This window comes from Tachypleus tridentatus, chromosome 9 (assembly GCF_004210375.1).
Source record: "Tachypleus tridentatus isolate NWPU-2018 chromosome 9, ASM421037v1, whole genome shotgun sequence".
NCBI classification, from domain to species: Eukaryota; Metazoa; Arthropoda; class Merostomata; order Xiphosura; family Limulidae; genus Tachypleus; species Tachypleus tridentatus.
The window spans coordinates 423222-446633 of NC_134833.1; the positions used below are offsets into that span (position 1 = coordinate 423222).

General features: G+C 34.7%; 1 protein-coding gene and 1 pseudogene across 2 annotated transcripts in view; one reads left to right on the forward strand and one right to left on the reverse strand.

Annotated features, from left to right (window-relative positions):
• Nucleotides 1-4171: 4171 nt before the first annotated feature.
• Nucleotides 4172-21675, reverse strand: LOC143226945 (ankyrin repeat and fibronectin type-III domain-containing protein 1-like; annotated as a pseudogene). The gene is made up of 11 exons (XR_013014815.1): nt 21663-21675; nt 21061-21168; nt 15381-15487; nt 14566-14698; nt 12670-12782; nt 11885-12115; nt 11437-11603; nt 9142-9293; nt 8275-8429; nt 7922-8022; nt 4172-7366 (listed from the first exon to the last, which is right to left on the reverse strand). The product of XR_013014815.1 is annotated as an ankyrin repeat and fibronectin type-III domain-containing protein 1-like (transcript).
• Nucleotides 21676-21865: 190 nt separating this feature from the next.
• LOC143226947 (meiotic recombination protein DMC1/LIM15 homolog) overlaps nt 21866-23412 on the forward strand; it is a 43978-nt gene continuing 42431 nt past the window's right edge. The window contains exon 1 of the mRNA XM_076458502.1: nt 21866-21950. Coding sequence (XP_076314617.1) covers nt 21866-21950 — 85 coding nt within the window. The remainder of the gene's footprint in view (nt 21951-23412) is intronic.

The following is a 23412-nucleotide window of genomic DNA, read 5'->3' on the forward strand; positions in this document are numbered from 1 at the left end:
AGAAAATGTTGGTCGAACTAGGCATCATTCACGTATTTATCGAGTGAATGTGTGTGTGTGCGTGGACATAGAGCGATGGTATCTCCGAAAGTCGTACACGGGCTGTTCTTCTGTTTGGGTTTTCTTAGAGACACTGGTATTGATTTAGGTATTCGACGTTTGGAAAGAATGAGTGACTGTTGAAGCATGATCTAGTGAAACTTGAGTCTGTGTGTATTGAACCTTCAATGAATCTTTCTTGAATTGTGGGATTTGGGTCAACTTTTCTGTAAGTTGAGGTTACTCCTCGGGTTGTGTAGTCCGTGTTGAGATGTCCTCGAAGTTTCTTTTCACTTGTGAACGTTTCTTGCCAAGCGTGATGTGAAAGATGGCAGCAGGTGTTTACATGGTTATCATAGAAAATTTGCTGGTTCATGTTAATTGAGCTGGAGATTTGACTGAAAAGATTGTAAATGGCGTCGTATTGTTTTTTCTGCTCTAAAATGGAAGAAAAAGTAGAAAAACTGTATGCTAGTATATATTCAGCGGTGGTCCTATTTGGATGCGATGTACTGCGTGTAGGCCGTATTACTGAGTGAACATCTTCAGATGAAATCGACTGGTCGATGCTCCTAAGGAAAATAGCAAAACGTTGTGAGTTAGAAGTGGGTGGTTTACAGAAAACTAGGAGTTGAGCTCTACGTGTAACATAGAGAGGTTAGGTCTGAAGGTGAGAGGTTAAACATGAATTTCATCCCTTTGTAGGAGTGTTGCTGTCATAGGGTCAATGGTGATGTTGGATTTACTTTTTTAGAAAACATTAATTGACGGAAAAGTCCTCTGGTGTATTATCGATGATATGGACTGAGGAGGTTGTCTTCCCACAGGAGGGCCACACACTTGATCACTGATCGTAGAAATAGACGTCTTCATGACTCTGTGGCTAAACAAACCTCACTGGCTCCAACATCTCCTTACAAACAAAAGTTATTAATGGAGTCCAACCAATCTTCATCATTTTTGTAGTTACAATATAATACTCAGATCACATATGAATATTAAAGAAACTTAAACATTAAATATGTAAACAAGTACAAAGTTTCTAAATAGTTTCCGCTTGAAAAAAATCATTTGATTTTACAGTATTACAGCAGAGAGGTTGTGAAATATTTAAAGTCTTACTGTAGTAGTTACGAAAAATAAAATAATTTTTTAGTATTAGACTTTCTATTTTTGATCATTATTAAGAAGGTTGCAATCAGCTTGAAATTTATCTTTAAATTTAATTTGATATTTTGTTTTGTCAACTAAAACATCCAACTTCCTAATCTAAACCGCATAAGAATGGTATGATTGGTATAGATTTACTGGCAAATTATCTTTCAACAATATATGTATGATTACTTCGAAAAATGTTCCAGTGGAAGAAATCCATGAACGTGTCTTCTCCTCCGCTCTGGCCCGGTGGTTAAGTCACTAGACTCGTAATCTGAGGGTCGTGAGTTCGAATCCCTGTCACATCAAACATGTTCGTTCTTTCAGCTGTAAGGGGTGTTATAATGTAACGATCAATCTCACTATTCGTTAGTAAAAGAATAGTCCAAGAGTTGGCTGTGGTTAGTGATGACTAGCTGACGTCCCTCTGACCTTACACAGCTAAATTAGGGACGGCTACCGCAGATAGCCCTCGAGTTGCTTCAAGCGAAATTCAAAACAAACCACCTTTTCCATAATACATTACGAAAAATATCGTTTTATTGGTGCAGTGTTAAAATGTAAGTTGGCCAACTGAGACTAACCAAAATAATGAGATATGTTTTCGAAGGTTTATTTTCAAACATATAATTACTATCCACGTACCATTGAACAATAAAAAAACTCCAGAATGTCAACACATTGTGTTTTAGAAACATTAAGATTCATGTCTGTTTTGTATTGAAGAAGTCACAAAACCGACACGTATAGTTTTGTTTATCGACACGTACACGCTGACGATATGACGTAATAAGAAACAAATCTATTTACAATTTCTGGGAATGATTATTTTTTTATTCGTGAAATATCTGCCAGTTACGGTTCAACATCAATGGTAGAAAGCATCTGAGTGGTTAATATGAACCAATGAGCTCACTCTTTCCGATATTATGGACTGGACCTTTGAAGATGATTAGATACGCCGTTGTGATCCGCTATGGCTAGGTGGTTAGGGCGCTAGATTAGTAATTTGACAGTCGCGGGTTCGAATCTCCGTCGCACCAAACAAGTTTGCCATTTCAACCGAAAGGGCATTATAATGTTAGAATCAATCACACTATTTCTTGATAAAAGTGTAGCCCAAGAGTTGGCGGTGGGTGGTGTTGACTAGCTGCCTTCTTTCTAGTCTTACACTTCTAAATTAGGGATGGCTGGCGCAGATAGTCTTCGTGAGGCTTTTGGCGAAATTCGAAAACAAACAAACGCCGTTACATCTGCATTTTGTTTTGTTGAATCCCGTTTCAATTAGAATTTTGTTTTGGTATGAAAAATATTTAATAACCATATCAGTATTTTGTATTCCTTACTCACAAGATGTTTTTGTAGGTGTTCCTTTTTTTAAATTTTTTGTTTATTTTTTTAATTACCTTTCCCAAGAAATGCTTGAAACAGAGAATAAATAATAGAATTCCTATACTTAAACAACAGTTATATAAGATTCCTATCAATTAATGTAAAAGATACATTACCTTCTGGTCTGTACATCGTAGTATCTATAATTTGGAATATTTTCAAAACTTATTTACCAAACTTTACTCCCTAACCTTCTAAATTATACGAGGACTGTTCAAAAAATACGCGGACTATTTGAATTGCGCAGCTCCAGTTGGTTCCAGGGAATCCGTTTGGTGTCGCTAGGTTCGCACAGATCAGCTGATTACGACGACATTTCCCGATTGCAGATATCTTCATTTGTGTATTAGCTACGCGGTTTTAAGTGAAGTGCGATTTTTTCGTTTTGTGGATTTCAGAATGAATGACCTGAAGGAGCAACGACTTGCTGTGAAATTTTGTGTTAAACTTGGAAAACCTGCGACTGAAACTTTTGCTATGCTTAACACGGCTTACGGTGATGTTGCTATGAAGCGTACGGCATGTTTCAAGTGGCATGAACGTTTTAAGGATGGTCGACAGTCCATTGAAGATGATGAGCGTCCTGGACGTCCTTCCACGTCAACTGACGACCCACACGTCGACAAAATCAACACCCTGGTGCGGGCAAATCGACGTCTGACTGTCAGGGAGCTTGCTGAAGAGTGTGGGATATCAGTTGGATCTTGTTACGAGATTTTGACCGAAAAATTGAAGATGCACCACGTTGCTGCGAAATTCAGCCCTCAGAACTCGTGAGTTTTTGGCCAAACACTCAATCACTGTTCTTCCCCACTCCCTCTACTCACCTGACCTTGCTCCTTGCGATTTTTTCTTGTTCCCCAAACTCAAAAGACCCTTGAAAGGAAGAATATTTGAGACGATTCCCGAGATTAAGGCAAATGCGACGAAGGAGCTGGAGGACATTACAAAAGAAGCGTACCAGGACTGTTTCAACAAGTGGAAACACCGTTGGGATAAGTGTGTGCGTTGGGGAGGGGAGTACTTTTGAAGGGGTCCCAGACCTGTAACTTCTAAATGAAGTACATTTTGTTTTATGACGTCAGTCCGCGTATTTTTTGAACAGACCTCGTATTTATATCTGTATAAGGAGTCTGGTAAGGTCATTTTAAAGTTTGATTCCATATAATCAAATGGTAACTTTTCAATTTTTTAGTTTCACCCTCCCAATAGCTCAGGATAAGCCTTAAGACTTGCTTAACAGATAACCAGCTTCAGACTTTACAGACAATCCATCGTGTAGCTTTAGACTTCACAAACAGCCAACTATGTAACTTAAAACTTCACAAACAGCTGTGTAGCATTAGACTTCACAAACGACCAATTGTATAGCTTTAGGCTTAACAGGTAGCTCATTGTGTAGCTTTGTAATTAACAAAACTTTTAAAAACTCTGCTAGCAGTTAACACATTGTACACATATTTTACTGATTACCGTTGAACTACTCGAAATATTTTGGGATTGGAGTTTTGTTAATGATGCTTCCAAACTTGGCCATCTTGACATATAAAAGTTCACGAAAAACAGTACGCATACATGTGTCATGTTTTATTACTTGACAATTACAGATGCATCAGCTGCTAAAGCGTTATGTACAGTAGCTGACGTAGTTTTACTTAACTCGTATCGTCTGGTAAGAATACACAATTATAATAACCTTCACTTAAATATGTACATCTATAAATTACGTACTACGAGTGTCATAAGGCTACTAAACGTCAACCCACTCTAGGGGTGGGGCTGATGAGAACAGGGAGACCTACATTTTTTATCCAAATGAACCCTAAATAACCTCCAAATATTCAACATTTGGTATAACATGATTAGCATATTTTAACAAAGAAGAATTTCATACTGACGAATGAAGTGTAATTAATAACGTCTAACCCTACTTTTCAATATAAACTACGAACTGGCAGTTTATGAAAGCCATTTTCGAATAAGTGTATATATATCATGATATATATATATATTAGATATGTACATAACAGCACAGTGGTTTCCGCAGTGTGTTAAACAGTCGCTTATTCCAACAATATTTTATATTTCCGTAGTGTATTAAACACTCGCTTATTTTAACAATATTTTAGATTTCCGTAGTGTGTTCAACAGTCACTTATTTTAACAATATTTTAGATTTCCGTAGTGTATTAAACAGTCGCTTATTCCAACAATATTTTATATTTTCGTAGTGTATTAAACACTCGCTTATTTTAACAATATTTTAGATTTCCGTAGTGTGTTCAACAGTCACTTATTTTAACAATATTTTAGATTTCCGTAGTGTATTAAACAGTCGCTTATTCTAACAATGTTTTAGATTTCCGTAGTGTGTTAAACGGTCGCTTATTCTAACAATGTTTTAGATTTCCGTAGTGTGTTCAACAGTTACTTATTTTAACAATAGAGTTCCGTAGTGTGTTCAACAGTCACTTATTTTAACAATATTTTAGATTTCCGTAGTGTGTTAAACAGTCGCTTATTTTAACAATATTTTAGATTTCCGTAGTGTGTTCAACAGTCACTTATTTTAACAATATTTTAGATTTCCGTAGTGTGTTAAACAGTCACTTATTCCAACAATGTTTTATATTTACGTAGTGTATTAAACAGTCGCTTATTTTAACAATATTTTAGATTTCCGTAGTGTGTTAAACAGTCGCTTATTTTAACAATATTTTAGATTTCCGTAGTGTGTTCAACAGTCACTTATTTTAACAATATTTTAGATTTCCGTAGTGTGTTAAACAGTCACTTATTCCAACGATGTTTTATATTTACGTAGTGTATTAAACAGTCGCTTATTTTAACAATATTTTAGATTTCCGAAGTGCCTTCAACAGTCTCTTATTTTAACAATATTTTACGTTTCCGAAGTATGTTAAACAGTCACTTATTCCAACAATGTTTTATATTTCCGTAGTGTGTTAAACAGTCGCTTATTTTAACAATATTTTAGATTTCCGTAGTGAGTTCAACAGTAAGTTATATCAAGAATGTTTTAAACACACAACGTCTATAACCTTAAAGTGACACTTAACCTTCAAAGAAAGTGGTATAAAAATATGGTAACACACAATACTAATGTGATGATATTCAAGTTAGGGCTACAGGCAATAAATATAATCTCGTAAATTCATGTGAAATAAGAAAAATAAGTATATTCACACACACACACGCATCAATGCGTACACGACAAATTTCGATTTGTGGGGGGTGGGTTGGCGGCATAAAAATGTATATATTCTTGAAGTGTAAGCATATATTGTACTTTTCCACATAGAATCCAGTCTAGACATCTTTCATAGCGTACATTTTTTTTTCTTAAAACAACCAATTAATGATGCGAGGTTTATTTATACGTACTACTGTTATTGAAAGTAAAATGTCAAGAGAACATTTAAGAAAATATCTTAGATACTGTATCCGACAAAGGCACGTGGACAAATGAGGGGTAATTAAAGTTTAACTTGAATGAAAATATTGCTAGAACACGCATGATGAATCACAGACACAAACACACACACGTATATATATACACACATTACATCGATATATTAAGAACTATAACTGACGGGCTGTGAAAAGTTTGTTTGTGTTCTTATTGTTTCGAAATGTCCTTAATGTCACTTTTTAAACGAACGAAGAGCTTTCCTCTGGTCCACGGATTCTGTAGGCTGAGTGGTTTGAATTCATCGCTTAAACAGCGCTCCTTTGTGTCAAGTAACGCAGTAAGACAAAAGTCTTTTAGTTGTTCTGTGCCATAAATAGGACCTTTTACACCTTTCAGAACGATGGCCATATTAAGTTGCTTCACTACAAGGTTGACTATTTCTCTGGCGGTGGTATGCGGTGAGACATGTAATTTTACGCTTGTGCCACTGTATAAACCACTTTTGTATGCTGTGTAAATTCGCAAGATGTCTGGTTGTGGATCGCAGCCGGATGACGAAGAAGGCAAAGACAGCCTGCTGAAGAAATCACCGTCCGACGTTTCGTCTTCGCTTGCATGACTGATGTATTGGCAATATTGAGTCTCTACTCTTTCGTCATCTACCTCAGCACCATCCGTCTCATGAGATGATAACGACCTAATACTGTCAGTTATACTACTACGCATGCTACCATTACTGGCAAACGCGGTGCAATCGATTAACCATTTTTGCTTCTGTTCACTTTCATCATCTTCATTCATATTTTCGCTTTGCAACGAACCGGGATTGGAAGTTATTGTGAGTTTGGGTTCTTCAGGTTCTAGTTCAACGGTGCTCGTACTTAGATTAATACTGTTATTCTTTGGAAAATCCGCGGTCGTCGAATTGTTCGGAGCTAACCTCCATCTTTGGTTATTTTTCAGCAGGTGAGAGGTGGACACACTTCGACGAATCTCTTTATAATGACATTCTGAGGTCTGTAGGGCTAAATAATTTGATGATGTTGTCACCTTTAAAGAGTGTTCACTTATTGTATCTTCTGAGTACAGTGTGCAGTTTTCCCTTTTACATCTGAAGAGTTCTTGAATCGGAGACTGATGAGGGGAAGACTGTGGAGAAGGGGACCCCGAATCTTCGAGCCAGATGTGACCCAACAAAACGCCACCGTTGGTCTGCTTATCTCTAGCGAACGTTAGCACGTCTATGACCCACCGCATGGCTCTCCAAGTGTTGTCTACTTGGGTTTGAAGTTCCTGTAACTGATTCAGTCGGTCTTTCGCTGAACTAACTTCAGTTGCCGAGAATGCCTGCGATACAAAGAAGAATAAACAGGCGAGTTACATTTCTCGTGTCGAAAAGACGTTATTAAACATTAACACTTTGAATGTTTATGTTTTCCCCACTAGAACACTTGGACTTAAATGACCTTACTTAAAATCTCAAAGATAACATAAAACACCAAATAATGATTTTTCCAATAAATATGTTTTGCTCACCTTAAAGGATTTAATGGTCGTCTTAAAATCTCTTCAAGACATCAAAACATTAAGATAGGGCAGAATTAAAACCCAAGACTTTGCTAATCGGTAAATAATTTGACCATTTTTTTACTTCTCTGGTAATTAAACACTAAGTCTGGTGGGAATCTGAGGCAAAGACCAATGAGATAGAGACACAAATATTCAGTACATCATGTGATTATCTCAAACATCCAATCAATGAACAGAAGGCAAAGATCCAGATTCGTCTCAAATATAATTTCATAAGGAAATGGTAAAGTACGAATATTTTAGAAAATAATGAAATACTAATAAATAATAAATTTTTAACAGTTGCAAGTAAAATGATCCAGAGCACTGTACCTCTCGCTGGGCATGCTGGGCAAGCATGGTGTCCAATTCCAATATGGCGGAAAGTCGAGAGTACCGGGAGATGAAGATGGAATTGTATGTCATCATGTGTACTGTTAAAATATATACCATTAACCAACGAAAAAATGAATTAGGAAAAAATAAATGTATTTACATTTTATAAAAATGGCAGGATGTTGCTTTATATTTTAGGGAAGAATAAATCACGAAGTCACCAACGAAGAATTAAACAAATAAAGCAGGAAAATAAGTCACTTAACTTAGAGCTTAGAGGAAAGAAATTATGTATAACAATTCCTGACATTAGTGTTAAGACAAGTCCACAGTCAAACCTTAACACTTACCCATTTCAAAGATTTGAACAGGTAGAGGAATACAGTCAGCACGAGATAAGAAGTCGTCTGTTTGGCCAGGAACAGAACACACGAAGTCTGCCGGTGGAATCATTAGTAAAAATGAAACGTCTGGACTCAGCTCAATCACTTCCAGATTGTAGATTCTTGAAGAGATTAAAATATAATATCTTACAGTTTCTGCTGAATTACAATTAAAAGTTTTAAGCTTCACTTGGAAAAAAAGTATTTTATGAATCTGTTGTTTAGAACAAAAAAATCTTAGTTCATATAACGAAGTCATCAGTTTCTACTGCTGATGTCAAGAGCAGCTTATAACAATAAATGTATTTTAACAATGTTTCTGATTTCTGTTTGTTACGTAGCATATAACGAAGTCATCAGTTTCTACTGTTGATGTCAAGAGCAGCTTATAACAATAAATGTATTTTAACAATGTTTGTGATTTCTGTTTGTTACGTAGCATATTCAAAATATCTAATTATGTTCGTCATAACATATTAGAATTAGGCCTATCATATTAAGAAACTACATAAAAAGTAGGAAAATCTTTGCTCTATGAAATAATATGTGACTATATACACACACAAGGTGACTAGCCAGTAATCAGACTAAGACACATATAGAAGAGAAATGTGCAGTTTTTTTTTCCACAATAAACTCTGTAAACGCTAATATAAACCAAAATGTAAAAAGTCAGTTTAAACACTTATTTCCTTATTCAAATTGCTGTAACCCTCGTTCTTGTGGTAATTATAAAATGTATTAAATCCCTGTTGTGTCCGTGACCTGTTGCGCTGTTCTTAATATCCTATAATTAGGACTTGTTAACAAGGTAAACCAATTTCATCGACGTACCTATGAGTGTTAATCTGGTCAGATGGAATGTTGTACTGGCAACAGAGGTTTTTAACTGCAGCTGCCAAAAGCTTTTGAAACTGTAGTTGGGCTGTTGTGGGGACTTCGGAGTTTTCAGCAGATGCTAAAATTGCATCCACACCCATTCCTCTCTGAATAAAAAAACAGAAACGTAAATTCATCCAATATTTCATAAAGAGAAAACAAACAGAATTTAAACAGCTTAAAAGTCCCACTAATCACCTGAACAACAGCTATACTGAAAACAAACATAAGTGAATGTTAATATTCGTCGATGATAAACTGACATGCTTTTCCTACATTCTTTATTGATAAAACACAAAGTACTCAAACGTTATTAGATATTATATTTGTTTGATTATTAATCTTAAAACTACACAAGGGGCTATCGGTGTTGTGTCCACCACTAGTATCAAAATCCGGTTTTTAGCAGTGTGGGGCCCCTCAGATTTACCGTAAGCCACTGAAGATATCGAATAAAGTGTATATGATTTGATTATGTTGGCGAGGGTGAAGTAAAGTGAAAAGCCATTCTCTCGTTACGTCATTACTGAAACTGGAAACAATAGAATTACATTTACTCAATAATCAGTAATTAAGAATTTACTAAATAAAACCATTAAATCAATTACTATGAATCACTGTAACATTTACAACCATATGAAAAGTAATATGTGCATAACAGTGCCACCTACAATGTAAATATTTTTTAATTAAGCCAGATTCACAATAACAGACGATATACAGACACACGGCTTCATCTGAACGTTTTGAATTTGTGTCACTATAAATGTAATATGTTACGGATTTAATATTATTTTAATACCTATGTTTGTTTCAGTTTAATATATATTCAGAAATGTATGTAACTTATATTATTAAATGTGTAATCCCGCCTTTTCTCTAAATCTGTAGAAGATTCTTGAGCGTAAGAATGTACAATTTATGTAAAATACTAGTGATTGCCAGTATTATTACCAACTGGACTCTAGAGAACTTCGCCTGAAGTTAATAAATCGACGTCCCAAGAGAGAATTTTATATTACTGGTCTGTTACAGTCAGTATACTATAAATCTAAGATGCTATGATTGTGATTAACGTTTATACCTTTCGAACATTACAAACTGTTTAACTTCAGTAGATTAATTTCGGACGTTAGTATTTCTACAAGGACATTAAATATCGTCGTCGGTAGAAAGTTAGCTTGTAAGCGGCGCGAGTCCAGTCAAGAATAGACAGCTATTTAGCTTAAGCGAGATGTAACAATATCAACTGAGAATTAATTCACTCGTCGTAGACCTGAACCGTCGATAAAACATTCAGTTCCAGACCAGATAGAAGATTCATTATAGTTTGTAATTTTGTAAAACTTTTATATATAAATTACAAATAATAACTGTTATTGTAAATTATATTGTTGTTTGTATATTAAAATATATTTGTGTTGAGAAAGAAAACTGTGTGTACCAGTCTTTTTGGAAAATATCATAAATCTGATACCTCTCGACACTAAATTAACTTATAAATTAAAATTTCCAGCTGTTGTTATTTGAAATCGTCAGACGTCACAACGTAACATTACAAATCGGAGACTCGTCCGAGATAAATAAATTATAATACGTAACAAATAGCTTTAACCTAAAAGAGATCAAGGTTATGTTTATATTATCTATATCCCAAGAGGTGATACTTGTTGATAGTTACTGATAATTGTTGATAATTATATTATCTTTAACTCAATAGGTGATGTTACGATTATAATATCCACATCACAAAAGATTAGGGTTAGTATCAAAGTATCTACAACACAAGAGATCAGTTTGGGATTATAATATGTGTATCATAAGAGTGTGTGTGTGTGTTTTCTTAAAGCAAAGCCACATCAGGCTATCTGCTGAGCCCACCGAGGGGACTCGAACCCCTGATTTTAGCGTTGTAAATCCGGAGACATACCGCTGTACTAGCGGGAGCATCATAAGAGACAGTAGTTAAAATTACAGTATCCATAATATATAATAGCATCTACCTCAAAAATCTTTCTAACTTTGTGTATCTTACACTTCAGTTACATAAGAAAATCACTGTTTATATGGTAAATTGTAGAATAGATAGTGAACAATGGGAGAATGAATATTTCCACTTCACGTGATAACATCTGAACTTAAAACGAGAAAGATAAGTTTTCTAAAAGGATGTATGACTTTATGAAGAAAGTCTTGGTTGTGGCTCAGCTGCAGTTTCAATTACGAGATTCTATAATATTATAAACATACTTAGTCACGTGCGGGTTATCCCTAATCCGGCAAAAAGGTAGAACATTTGGAACTTTCCACGGCACGAACACGCGGATAACGTCAACTGAACTCTTCAATTTCACGTATCCAAGATACAGTCCACGTGACAAACGACGAAAACTGACATGATTGTAATTGATTATCACCTGAAAAGTTATAAAGAACCTAAAATATATTAAACGAAACAAAAACAAGATTAGATTTTCAGTGTTAGATCTCAAAGTCAAATATATTGTTGCATGCACCAGAGTACAATGGGTTTTAAATAGATGTAGCGTTAAATTCTCATTTTAATTCAGTACTTCAAGAAGTATTGTTAATAAGCGAGGCGTAACCCAAAGCTAGTCTTTAAATAGCTCGGAAAAAGTCGATATTATTTGACATTTTATTACAAGTACGTAGAAAGTTCATTCTCGCCACAAAGTACCTGAAGTGACGACAGTAACAAGTCGTCGGCAGGAGGTGTTTCACCGTCATCACTGGCGTTGTTGGATGAAAATTTACGATCAAGTTTCGCCAGGGGGAGCCACCGCACTGACAAGCTCTTCTGACTTTTGGGGTCACTCACATATTTAACGGTGGTTATCACGAGGGTTCCTTCAGAGTCTTTAAATGGTTTGTAAAATAGCTGTCCTAAGTCGCAGGTCCCTAAGGCAGCCTAGATATATAGATTGAAATATGGTTCGAAGATCGCATAGCTAAGCCTAAGTTGAATGGAAAGAAAAAACACTGTCCTAAATCTTAGGCCCTTACAGTAGCTTAGCTAGAAATTCAATGATTGTACAGCTAAGCCTCCACTGGAAGACAAGTCCATGTATGATGTTTTTAGTTGTATTTTACTTACTACACTTATAACAGATGTGGAGTTACTACTATTAGTTTATAACAAAGATAATTGTATCTTACATTATTTAATTGCTGAATAAGTCATTAGCGGCGTCAGTTAGACATACTGTTAATATCTTATTTACACATGGGTTCTCTGTGACGAACAAAAGACATTAATATGGTTCTCCGATTTCTCCAGATTTATTGCTGTGAGATAAAGTTCCCAGATATAACTCAATGACAGTAGCACAAACAAACAAATAATAGAACAATGAATTGTAAATTACAAAATATGTGTTTTGCAAATGATCCCTGACGTATCACCAGTTACACGTGTAAGACGGGAAGATGTGAGAAGCTAAACACTGGTGACCACCTACTTACCTGCATCTGCTCAGTAGCTTGAAGTAACTTCCGCCGGAAGTGGAGAGTGGAAACGCTGTGACTCTCTCCATATCATGTCGTAAGGCCTTCACGTCTTTCCATGTGCACGCAACCTGAGGTTACAGAGAAATTGCACAACTGATCTGAAGTCCGTAGTTTAACTCGAACCAAAAACTTCCGTTATTATAAGAAACTGACTTAACTCTTTATTTGTGGTACAACTATTACTTCTATTTGTTGCTTAACCCTAATAACAAAGTGACAACTTTCTTGTTACTTGACTCTAACAACAAACTGACAACTGTCTTGTTACTTGACTCTAACAACAAACTAACAACTGTCTTGTTACTTGACTCTAACAACAAACTAACAACTGTCTTGTTACTTGACTCTAACAACAAACTAACAACTATCTTGTTACTTGAGTTTAACAACAAACTAAAACTTTCTTGTTACTTGACTCTAACAACAAACTAACAACTGTCTTGTTACTTGAGTTTAACAACAAACTAAAAACTTTCTTGTTACTTGACTCTAACAACAAACTGACAACTGTCTTGTTACTTGACTCTAACAACAAACTAACAACTTTCTTGTTACTTGACTCTAACAACAAACTGACAACTGTCTTGTTACTTGACTTTAACAACAAACAACTGTCTTGTTACTTGACTCTAACAACAAACTAACAACTGTCTTGTTACTTGAGTTTAACAACAAACTAAAAACTTTCTTGTTATTTGACTCTAACAACAAACTGACAACTTTCTTGTTACTTGACTCTAACAACAAACTGACAGCTTTCTTGTTACTTGACTCTAACAACAAACTGACAACTGTCTTGTTACTTGACTTTAACAACAAACAACTGTCTTGTTACTTGACTCTAACAACAAACTAACAACTGTCTTGTTACTTGAGTTTAACAACAAACTAAAAACTTTCTTGTTATTTGACTCTAACAACAAACTGACAACTTTCTTGTTATTTGACTCTAACAACAAACTGACAACTTTCTTGTTACTTGACTCTAACAACAAACTGACAGCTTTCTTGTTATTTGACTCTAACAACAAACTGACAACTGTCTTGTTACTTGATTCTAACAACAAACAACAAACGTAACAGATCTAACTAAAAGAGCTCTCTATAGCTGAACTTGTTTTACAGTACAGAATCTTAATAACTTTAACTTTAGATATGTGAACTTTGTTTCTAGGTTTTATTTACACCCTTTGTTTACTAGTGTTTTAGTAGTTACTAACTCCTGTTCTTCTTGTCAGGTCTGTTGATTCTGATAGAAAATACCTGTTCTGAATTGAAGTTTTCTGTATTACTTTATTTTTACAGCATCCATATTTGTTTTACTTACTTTCATTAACCAATGAAAGTACGTGTGGTGAGATTAGTTCAGTTTACTTATCTTCATCAACCAATGAAAGTCTATGTGGAAAGATTAGTTCAGTTTACTTACCTTCATCAACCAATGAAAGTCTATGTGGAAAGATTAGTGTGGTGAGATTAGTTCAGTTTACTTACCTTCATCAACCAATGAAAGTCTATGTGGAAAGATTAGTTCAGTTTACTTACCTTCATCAACCAATGAAAGTCTATGTGGAAAGATTAGTTCAGTTTACTTATCTTCATCAACCAATGAAAGTCTATGTGGAAAGATTAGTTCAGTTTACTTACCTTCATCAACCAATGAGAGTCCATGTGGAAAGATTAGTTCAGTTTACTTACCTTCATCAACCAATGAGAGTCCGTGTGGAAAGATTAGTTCAGTTTACTTACCTTCATCAACCAATGAGAGTCCGTGTGGAAAGATTAGTTCAGTTTACTTATCTTCATCAACCAATGAAAGTCCGTGTGGAAAGATTAGTTCAGTTTACTTACCTTCATGAACCAATGAAAGTCCGTGTGGAGAGACGGAGGATGAGAATCATCCACTTCCAGGATGGGAACCGTTTCTTCAGTTGTCACCAAGATTCTATCGTCATGATAGAAAATGCACGCAAGGTACACTCCCCTGATGTATTAAACAAATAAAATCATCATCTTACAAAACATAAAAGTTCTGGTCGTTAAAAACCATGCATTTGCTACGACCTTGAAAAGTCAGTTAAGAAGATACATGTGTATATCATAACAGAAGACGTGTATATCATTAACTGAAGATGTGCAAATTGACTAAAAATTTGTGTACCATTGACTGAAGATGTGTATATTGTTAACTGAAGATATGCACAATTGACTAAAGATGTGTATATCATTAACTGAAGACGTGAATGTGATTAACTGATCATCTATTTAAGAATTTTTAACAATTTGAATATTGAAGAAAAGTTATTTTAGGATGAAAAGCACACCCGTATTTATACCAAAACAAAAAGTAACAAACACTGGGATTAAAACTTACTGATGGTGTCTTACTTACATTGTCGTCCTAGAGCCCTAGACAGTCGCCCACCTTGAGGGTAGTGCGCTAACACTAAATTATATCATAACTTTTAACTGTTTGTGAAACAGCAGAACTGAAATGTGACCAACACTAATCAGAAGTTCCAAACAATGTCAAATCTACGGATCTCAGCGTCGAAGATTTTTACAATGTCGATAGTTATTTCTTATTATGTACTTTTAACACTTTTCACTTTATTTATTTCGCTCGAAACTTTAATTGTCACGTAAGATAAAAGTGGAAATCTTACCTTGTCATGTTTTTTTTGAAAGTTTGGAGTTGAAGCAAACAGATTTTTAAAACTTTTCTTTACCTGGCGACGGTGTTGGTAAGAGTTATCACGTGATCCCGTCGTGACTAATAGGAAAACAGATCGATGTTATGAAATTCGTTTCTATATTCGTGTGTCACAAAAGTAAGTACTGCAAGTGTACAGAAAGATAAGATGAATGGCATAGGAACATAAATTATATGAATATAGAATTACAAACCTAGTGCATATAAAAAATACTAAATACAAATCTTAAGATGTTACAACTTCCTAGTACGGGTCACTGGTTAGGCCAGATTTGGAATATGGTTTTCAGTGTTGGACTTCTAAAGAAAGACATTGAAATGTTGGAAGAGGTACTGAGAAGGGTTACTACAATGGAGTCTGTGATGGAGGGGTTGTCATATGAAGAGAGATTAAAATCTATAATTAAAACTATTTTCTCTTGAAAAAAGAAAGTTAGGAGGATCTAATTGAAGTGCTTAATATTGTAGAAGAAATCGACAATGTTAATATATCAACTTTTCTCATACACAACAGTGAAAATTATAGAACTAAATAACACATATCTGGATTTAGGCAGGAAGAAGTCATCTTCAGTTAAATCAATTTTACCTCTCATATAGAGTGGTTGGCATATTGAATGGGTTGACTTCAGATGTTGTGGAGGCAATAAATTTTAATGAGTGTGAAAGAAACCTCAACAGATGCATGAATCTGTGATGATGAGAAAAAAACCCACTTCTAGAAAAAACTATATATTTATAAACGATTGGTATGGGTAGAGAAGGCACTAGTAGAGGAGCGAACAACGTTTCGATCTTCTTCGGTCATCGTCAGGTTCACAAAGAAAGAAAAGATTACTGACCGGTAGCTGACCACATGTTTGAAGGCGGTTGTGTAATTGAGTGTATGAATGTAGAGGGTGTGCTTAGACATATTTATCAATATAGATATAATGGGGTTCCTTTGTATTGGTTTATTTTGACTTGAGTTGTTGTATAAGTAAGGTTTATTTAATTTTGAGTTTGTTTATGTTTGTTTCTTTATTTGGTATTTGAGTGTTTTCTATGTTTATGTTGTGTTTATTTGATTTGCAGTGTTCGAAAACGTGTGAAGGTGACTTTATGTTCTTTAAATCTGGTTTCCATTTTCTACTTGTTTCTTCAATAAGTCGTGGCAGTTATCACATTGTATTTTCTAAATAATGTTGGTGTGGTGTTTGTCAGTGTAGTTTTTACATAGTATAGACCTCAGTTTGGTGCCTGGTTTTTGAATAAATTTGGTATTAACTGTAATGTCATATTTTGTTATTAGTTTTTGCCAAATGTTGGTTATTTTTCTGCTGATGTCAGGAATATATGGTGTGCAGCAGTATACGGTTTCGTTTTTTTTAATTCGTGGATATATTTACTTTGTTGGTTGATTTTGCTTTATGTCTATGCGTGTGCTTATAATGTTTTCTACGGTTTGTGGAGGAAACTTATTGATGTTGATGAAGTATTGTTTTATTTTGTCTAATTCATCGTTAATTTTATCTGGTAAGCATAGTTTTATGGCTGTGTTTATTTGGTTTCTTAGTATGTTGAGTTTTTGTTTTGTTTCATGTGCTGAGTCCCAAGGAATGTATAGTCCAGTATGGGTGATTTTTCGGTGGATTTCTGTTTTAAATTGTGTGTTGGTTCTTTTAATTTTGAGGTTAAGAAATGATATTTGATTGCTTTCTTCTTGTTTACATGTAAAGTTAATGTTGGGATGTATAGAGTTAATGTGATTGAAAAAATTAAGTGTGTGTTCTGTGGATCTGAATACCGCAATCGCGTCGTCTACACATCTGTACCAGTATAGTGGTGTATGTAATGCTGTGTTAATTGCTTGTGTTTCAACTTGTGTCATAAAAATATTGGCTAGAACTGGTGATACTGGGTTGCCCATGCTTAGGCCATTTGTTTGTATATAGTTGTGGTTGTTGAACATGAAGCTTGTCTTCATCGTGGTAAATTCTATGAGGGTTGGTAATTGGTTTCTGGGAATGTCTATTGATGGGTTAGGGTCTCGGATATAGAGTTCTAAACTATCTTGCAGGCTTCAGTGGTTGGGCCTTCTGCAAAGAGGAATATGACATCGAAACTGGCCATTAAGGCTTTATGATTAAGTTGATTTAGATTAGACTTGAAATTAAAAGAGTCTTTGATGAATTAACTGGCTCATGTTACATATTTGAAGAATGCCCATACTATGTATTTACCAATATTATAATTAAATGATTCATATGTGGACATTATTGGTCGTAATGGACAATCTGGTTTATGAGGTTTGGGGATGCCGTATATTTGTGGTATGCGTAAGTCGGTCTTATGTAGGTGGGAATAAAGTGTTTGTGAAATTGTGTTGGCTTTTTCATTTTTACTAGTATTTTGTTTAGTTGTGTTTCGTGTGTCTTTGTTAGATTTGTGTGTATTTGTTTAAATTTGTTAGTGTCTGACAGGATGTTCTTCATTTTTTGGATGTATTCATTCGTGTTCATTATGACTATAGCGTTACCTTTATCTGCTTTAGAATTTTAATATTTTTGTCATGTTTTAGGTTTTTACAAAATTAATGTATTTTGTAAGATTATTTTTTAGTATTCTGTTTTGTGAAATTATATTGATAGTTTTGTGAGAAAATTCTTTGAAAAAATCGTTTAAGATGTTTTTAGGTGTTTCTGGAAAATATAAATTTTTAGTTTTTCCTGGGACGTTTAGCTGTTGGATGTCAATAAAATTGTCGAAATTGTCTTATTTCTATTCTTTGTTTTCAGTTGTTTTTTTGTTTTCTGTGGAAAGTATCACAAGTATTTTTCTAGGTTTTCTAAACATGCTTTAATTTCAAAGGTTAGGATGCACAGAGATGCAATTGTGAAGTTGAGTCTTTTGTTAAGTAAATGTATCTCCCCAGGAAAAATTAAAATGTAAATTATTTTTTTAGTTTAGCTCAAAGGATGGGAAAACCAAGATGGACCAAAGGGTAACATGTTGTGCCTAAACATAATGTTACTTCATGTCAAAAGATCTAAAGTATTAATACGAATGTCACTCAAAACTTCGTCTTAAAGTATAGATTGTACGTGTAGTAAATCATTATATTCATTCAATTAATTAATAAAAGTATCAACAACTATCAATAATTATCAACAATTACACTACGTAACACAAATTTTGTTCCTGGATAGTATGTGTTATTTCTTAATTGCTTATGTTGTAAAAGTACAGAAAATGGCCATAGTTCCCTTCAAACTTTGCTTTTGTGACCTGGATAATGAAATTTAGAAATTAACTTATTTTCTATGTAAATACGGGCGAATTTGCACATTTTCATAAGGCCTGAATAAAACAACATATGAATCAAGATTCACATGTATTTATACTAAATTATACAAAAATGTTTAGAAGTGAGTACTTTTGAGATTTGCGATTGTAATGCAAACCACTTTACGTATCAGCCCCAAATATAGTCTCCCATCATGTTATCGTCATACGCTCCTTGGTAGCGACGTTCAAAGTCCAGTATATCTTGGTGGAAGCGCTCACCTTGCTCCTCTGAGTATGATCCCATGTTTTCCTTGAATTTATCAAAATGAGCCTAAAAGATATGGACTTTCAAGGATATCCTGCAGCCCATTTTACCGTAGTTCTTCACCAGAGCCTCAACCAGTTCCACATAATTTCCGGCCTTGTGATTGCCCAAGAAGCCCCGAACCACTGCGACAAACTGCCCCAAGTTTTTTCCGTTACTACTGAGCTTCTTGAGGAATTCTGTGCACTCCAGGAGCTTCTTTATTTGTGGTTCAACGAAGACACCAACTTTGACTTTTGCCACAGACAGCTCAGGTAAGAAGTCTTGAAGGTACTTTAAGGCTTCAGACTCCATGTCAATAACTGTGACAAACTGTTTCATAAGACCCAACTTTTTGTGCAATGGTGATAACAACACCTTCTGGAGGTCCACTTGTGACTCACACTTGACGTTCTAACTCCCCAAAAAGAGCTCAGTTAATTGTGACCAGTGCCTCTTGTTGTAGTGTGTTGTGGTGTCCCTGCTGTCCTAAAAGCAAAGATAACAGGGAAACTTGGTAGAGCCTCATTGGAGACCCATCAAAAATGCCACCATTTTGAAGTTTCCGATAACCTCCCACCAAAAATCATCTATTACTATCAACAACAATCAACAATTATCAATAACTATCAACAATTATCAATAACTAACAACTAATATCAATAAGGATGAAGAACTATCAACAATTAACAATAACTAACAGTGGCAATCGATAACTATCAATAACAATCTATTACTATCAAAAACAAACAACAATTATCAACAACCAAGATGTATATGTGTCATTTTAATAACAGTCGTATTACTTGTCCCTACACAGGTAAGATGTATAAGTGTCAGGTAAGATGTATGTGTTTTAACATAACAGGTAAGATGTATATGTGTCATTTTGATAACAGTGTATTACTTGTCCCTACACAGGTAAGATGTATAAGTGTCATTTTAATAACAGTCGTGTTACTTGTCCTCTACACAGGTAAGATGTATATGTGTCATTTTGATAACAGTCGTGTTACTTGTCCCCTACACAGGTAAGATGTATATGTGTCATTTTGATAACAGTCGTGTTACTTGTCCCCTACACAGGTAAGATGTATATGTGTCATTTAATAACAGTCGTTACTTGTCCCCACACAGGTAAGATGTATATGTGTCATTTTGATAACAGTCGTGTTACTTGTCCCCACACAGGTAACATGTATATGTGTCATTTTAATAACAGTCGTATTACTTGTCCCCACACAGGTAAGATGTATATGTGTCATTTAAATAACAGTCGTATTATTTGTCCCCCACACAGGTAAGATGTATATGTGTCATTTAGATAACAGTCGTGTTACTTGTCCCCTACACAGGTAAGATGTATATGTGTCATTTAAATAACAGTGTTACTTGTCCCCACACAGGTAAGATGTATATGTGTCATTTTGATAACAGTCAGTGTTACTTGTCCCCTACACAGGTAAGATGTATATGTGTCATTTTGATAACAGTCGTGTTACTTGTCCCCTACACAGGTAAGATGTATATGTGTCATTTAAATAACAGTCGTGTTACTTGTCCCCCACACAGGTAAGATGTATATGTGTCATTTTGATAACAGTCGTGTTACTTGTCCCCCACACAGGTAACATGTATATGTGTCATTTTAATAACAGTCGTATTACTTGTCCCCTACACAGGTAAGATGTATATGTATCATTTTGGTGAGAGTCACATGCAATGTTCTCCACACAAGAAAACGTTTTCAAACAGCAACAAGTGTTGAGGTTTTTTATAGTTTAACTCAACAAAACTACGTAGTTTCAACTTATGTTGTCGAGGTGCTACAAACTTAATATATAATTAGTGATACATTTTTGCTTCACATATTTTAGTTCTAAAGTCGTAGATGTTCTTTTTCTTTATATATTTTTTACATTTCTATCAAATTAATCTATATTTCTATTTCGGATTAGCCAGAGAAAGTGCTAAAGTTATTAGCTTCATGAGTGTTTGTGTTTTTCATTGTGTAAGTGATACAAACTCGATAAAATATTGTCTTCAATAAATATGAAACCACCTTTCATTTCAGCTGTATTAGAAGGTCGAGAGTTGATGACTTGATGAAAGAGATCTTCAAGTCTTCTCAGTTCATCTCTTCCTCTTCTGTTATCGAGATCCTTCCAACCTAGAAATTGGAACCAAAGATGTAGGACAATTATAAATAAGACCCTAGTAGTAGACTTCATAGTAAAGAAATAATTTGTTGCTGAGAATAATGACATTGTAGAACCAAGAGAATGATAGAAATTAGGTCAAGTTTTGATGTTCATTGGGTTTGAGAATAAGAACAAGAAACAATAATAAAGGTTGGTTGTTACAGATTGGTATATCTTGTAGAACTGGAAGAGTTAACTACACCAATCCTGATCAACCAATAAGGTACCAGTAAACTCTTATCTTTAACACTTCTCTGTAGTATTACATAAGGTAATGTACCAAGGTAGAAACCACTTTATCTGATGTAGTAGGCAAAGGCCCACTGAGAGCATTTCTAGGCCTCACAGCAGAATATTGGTTAACTTTCCAAAATGAGAATACTGACTGTTTGTTATTCTATCAATAACAGCAAGAAACAGCTAATTATTTTGTTGCAAAATTAATTTTAAATAAAATGTGTACCTATCCTATCCATTTGGGCCTTTACCTTCTTTGTCGTTAGGTCCGAGTGTGCAGGTCTACTAGATATTAGTCACCAGAATGTGGAGTTTACCTAAATTTTCTTTAAAATTTTCATGCACGCAACTATAAGTATGTTTAATGTAGAACTTTGATGAAGGAAGTGACATAGTTACATTTTCTCATTTGTTTAGATTAATTCACCTATGGTATTTCACGTGCGTTCTCGCAGAAAGAAATCATGTGAAGTAGAATTTGCTGTGTCAAAGGTGGCCGTTATCATTTCTACTGGTAGGTCAGGTGATACATGAAGGCAAATGTTTTCCTTATTTTTTAATTGAAATGAGTAAAATTGATGTGGCTGTCTGAAGTCTGAGCAAGAGTTATTTTGTAAATTTTATAATGCCATGTTTTACCAGTCTTGGAGATCTATCCAAAATATTAGTTCTTATAGTGATTTGAAGAGCTCGGAAAAGTCTGATAAGGACACTGTCATTTCTTAATTGTTTTTGTTTTTTAATTTTAATTGTGTTTTTAATTAAATGAAGAATACTTTATTGTGTTTCACTCTGTGTTTAATTTCTTTCTTTATAAAACACAGTAAAGACCAAGACAGCTCAGTTTAACTCTACTAAGCCTTTTATTCCGAACCTCCTGCGTGTATATTGCATATTCTACCCGACTGTATAAACAAAAACCGGTTTACCTGAAACAACCAGATTCTTAACATGAATCAGTTCCCGTTGAAAAATAGTAAAATTCTGATTCGAAGGACGAATGCGTGTGAAGTTAAACAATAGTTTGTGGTTAGAATTTTTCACAGTTCAATTTCATCCGTTTAAAATGATAATATGTATACAACCAATCACAAGTAGAAATAAACATTTTTCTTCCAAACGTTTCGCTGTATCAGATTTATCAAGATATCAGATAAGCATAAAACTAAATAATACAACAACAATGAGCGCGTGTTACTTTGGTTTGCATCGCGCGTTTGTTTTTGAATTTTGCTCAAAGGTACACGAGGGCTGTCTACAGTAGCCGTCCCTAATTTAAGCAGTGTAAAACTAGAGGGAACGCAGCTAGCCATCATCATCTACTACTAACTATTGGGCTACTATTTTACCAAACAAGAGTGGGATTTACTGTACCCATTATAACACCCCTACGGTTGAAAGGGTGAACATGTTTGGTGCAACGGAGATTTGAACCAGCGACCCTCAGGTTACGAGTCGAGCGCCCTAATTACCTGGCTATGCCAAGCCTTGTATCGTGTGAATTATCCCCTAAATTTCTTATAGTTTGTGTTTAATACGATCGTTTTTACTAAAACCGCGTCGTATTGTTTAAGTCTGTTTTTATGTGATGGTGTGATATAACCAGGTTTTGATAACTCTGTGGTAACGATCACCTGAGAATACGATACTTTTTTTTTCTGGTGATTAGATTCGTATTTAATATTACTTCTACAATTTCTACTACTTTACATTCTTAATAAAAATATATATTACATATTATTCAATAATGCAAAACTTCAAATGAATCCTTAGAAGTATAATTTTATTTCTTTTGTTGCTATCATGAAATAGTTAGGTAAATGTCACACGGTGCATAGGGAAAGTTTTTTTTCACAGTAAAGGTCAAGAACAGAGAATTCTTCATTCTTACTATTCTAACGAACTTACTGTTATACATTTATTTTAATATCTACGTTTGGTCCAATTTTAAGTCATGTAACATATATATTTAAACG